Consider the following 935-nt stretch of genomic DNA (forward strand, 5'->3'; position numbering starts at 1 on the left):
GCAGGGGTGTTGCAGGGACCTGCCATGAGGCTCTGTCCCATGCAGGAGCGTGAGGCCAAGTTCGAAGCTGAGCAGAAGAGAATCCGTTGGGAGAAGGAGAAGGAGATGGCATGCTTGAGGGCCATGCAAGAGAGGGCCCAGGACCGCCAGGCAGAGCAGGTAACCAGCGTGCTGACACAGGATGTGCTCCCGTGCCGGCTCACTCCCCACCCTCCTCGTCACTACCCCAGCAAAGCAGACGCTCCCCTGGATGCGGTGGGTCTGCCAGGGCATTGCAGGTCTGGACCAGCACGTGGAGCCAGATGATGTCCCGGAGCAGTGCTGGCCATGGCACTGGGAGAGAGGCAAAACCATGGCCGAGTGCTTCCCCCCGAGGGAAGCCTTCCATGACCCCTCTGGCATCACCACTGTCCCCCTTCGGCAGGACGCGCTGAGGGCCAAGCGCAGCCAAGAGGCTGCCGAGCGAGAGTGGCGGCGCAAGGAGAAGGAGGCAGCGCGGAGGAAGGCCGAGATGGAGCAGATGCTGAAGCGGAGCCGCCTGGAGCAAATAGCCCAGCGAGAGCACAGCATGGCCGTGCAAGTGCAGCAGGATCGCCACGAATTCGAGAGGATCCTCAGGTGAGAGGGACGGCGCGAGGAGCTTGCTGGCAAGATGCCCAGGCCCAGGAATGGGTGACACGGTGGCAGGGGGGCTGCCGTGGGGGGTCCCAGCGACAAGTCAGCACAAACGGTGGGTCTGGTGCTGGCCGAGGCCCCAGGGGCAGGCTATCGGCACATGCAGGGGGCTTTCATCTGCCCCGAGCTCTCCTGCAGGGCCCAGCGGGAGCAGATGGAGAAGGAGAAGGCAGAGGAAGCATGGAGGGCAGGTCTGCAGCTCGCCCATGCTAAGGACGTCCGGCGCCAGATGCGGGAGCGTCAGCAGCAGCTGGCACAGG

At 64.9% G+C, this 935-nt stretch overlaps 1 protein-coding gene across 1 annotated transcript in view; it reads left to right on the top strand.

The window, feature by feature from the left end:
* LOC104165975 (coiled-coil domain-containing protein 19, mitochondrial-like) overlaps nt 1–935 on the top strand; it is a gene marked incomplete at its 5' end in the record, with an annotated part of 5,742 nt that overhangs the window by 4,382 nt on the left and 425 nt on the right. Inside the window, 3 exon segments of the mRNA XM_009705758.1 lie at nt 46–159; nt 425–618; nt 814–935. The exon segment at nt 814–935 is cut by the window's right edge and continues 35 nt beyond it. Coding sequence (XP_009704060.1) covers nt 46–159; nt 425–618; nt 814–935 — 430 coding nt within the window.

This window comes from Cariama cristata, unplaced genomic scaffold (assembly GCF_000690535.1).
Source record: "Cariama cristata isolate BGI_N322 unplaced genomic scaffold, ASM69053v1 scaffold21968, whole genome shotgun sequence".
Taxonomy (NCBI): domain Eukaryota; kingdom Metazoa; phylum Chordata; class Aves; order Cariamiformes; family Cariamidae; genus Cariama; species Cariama cristata.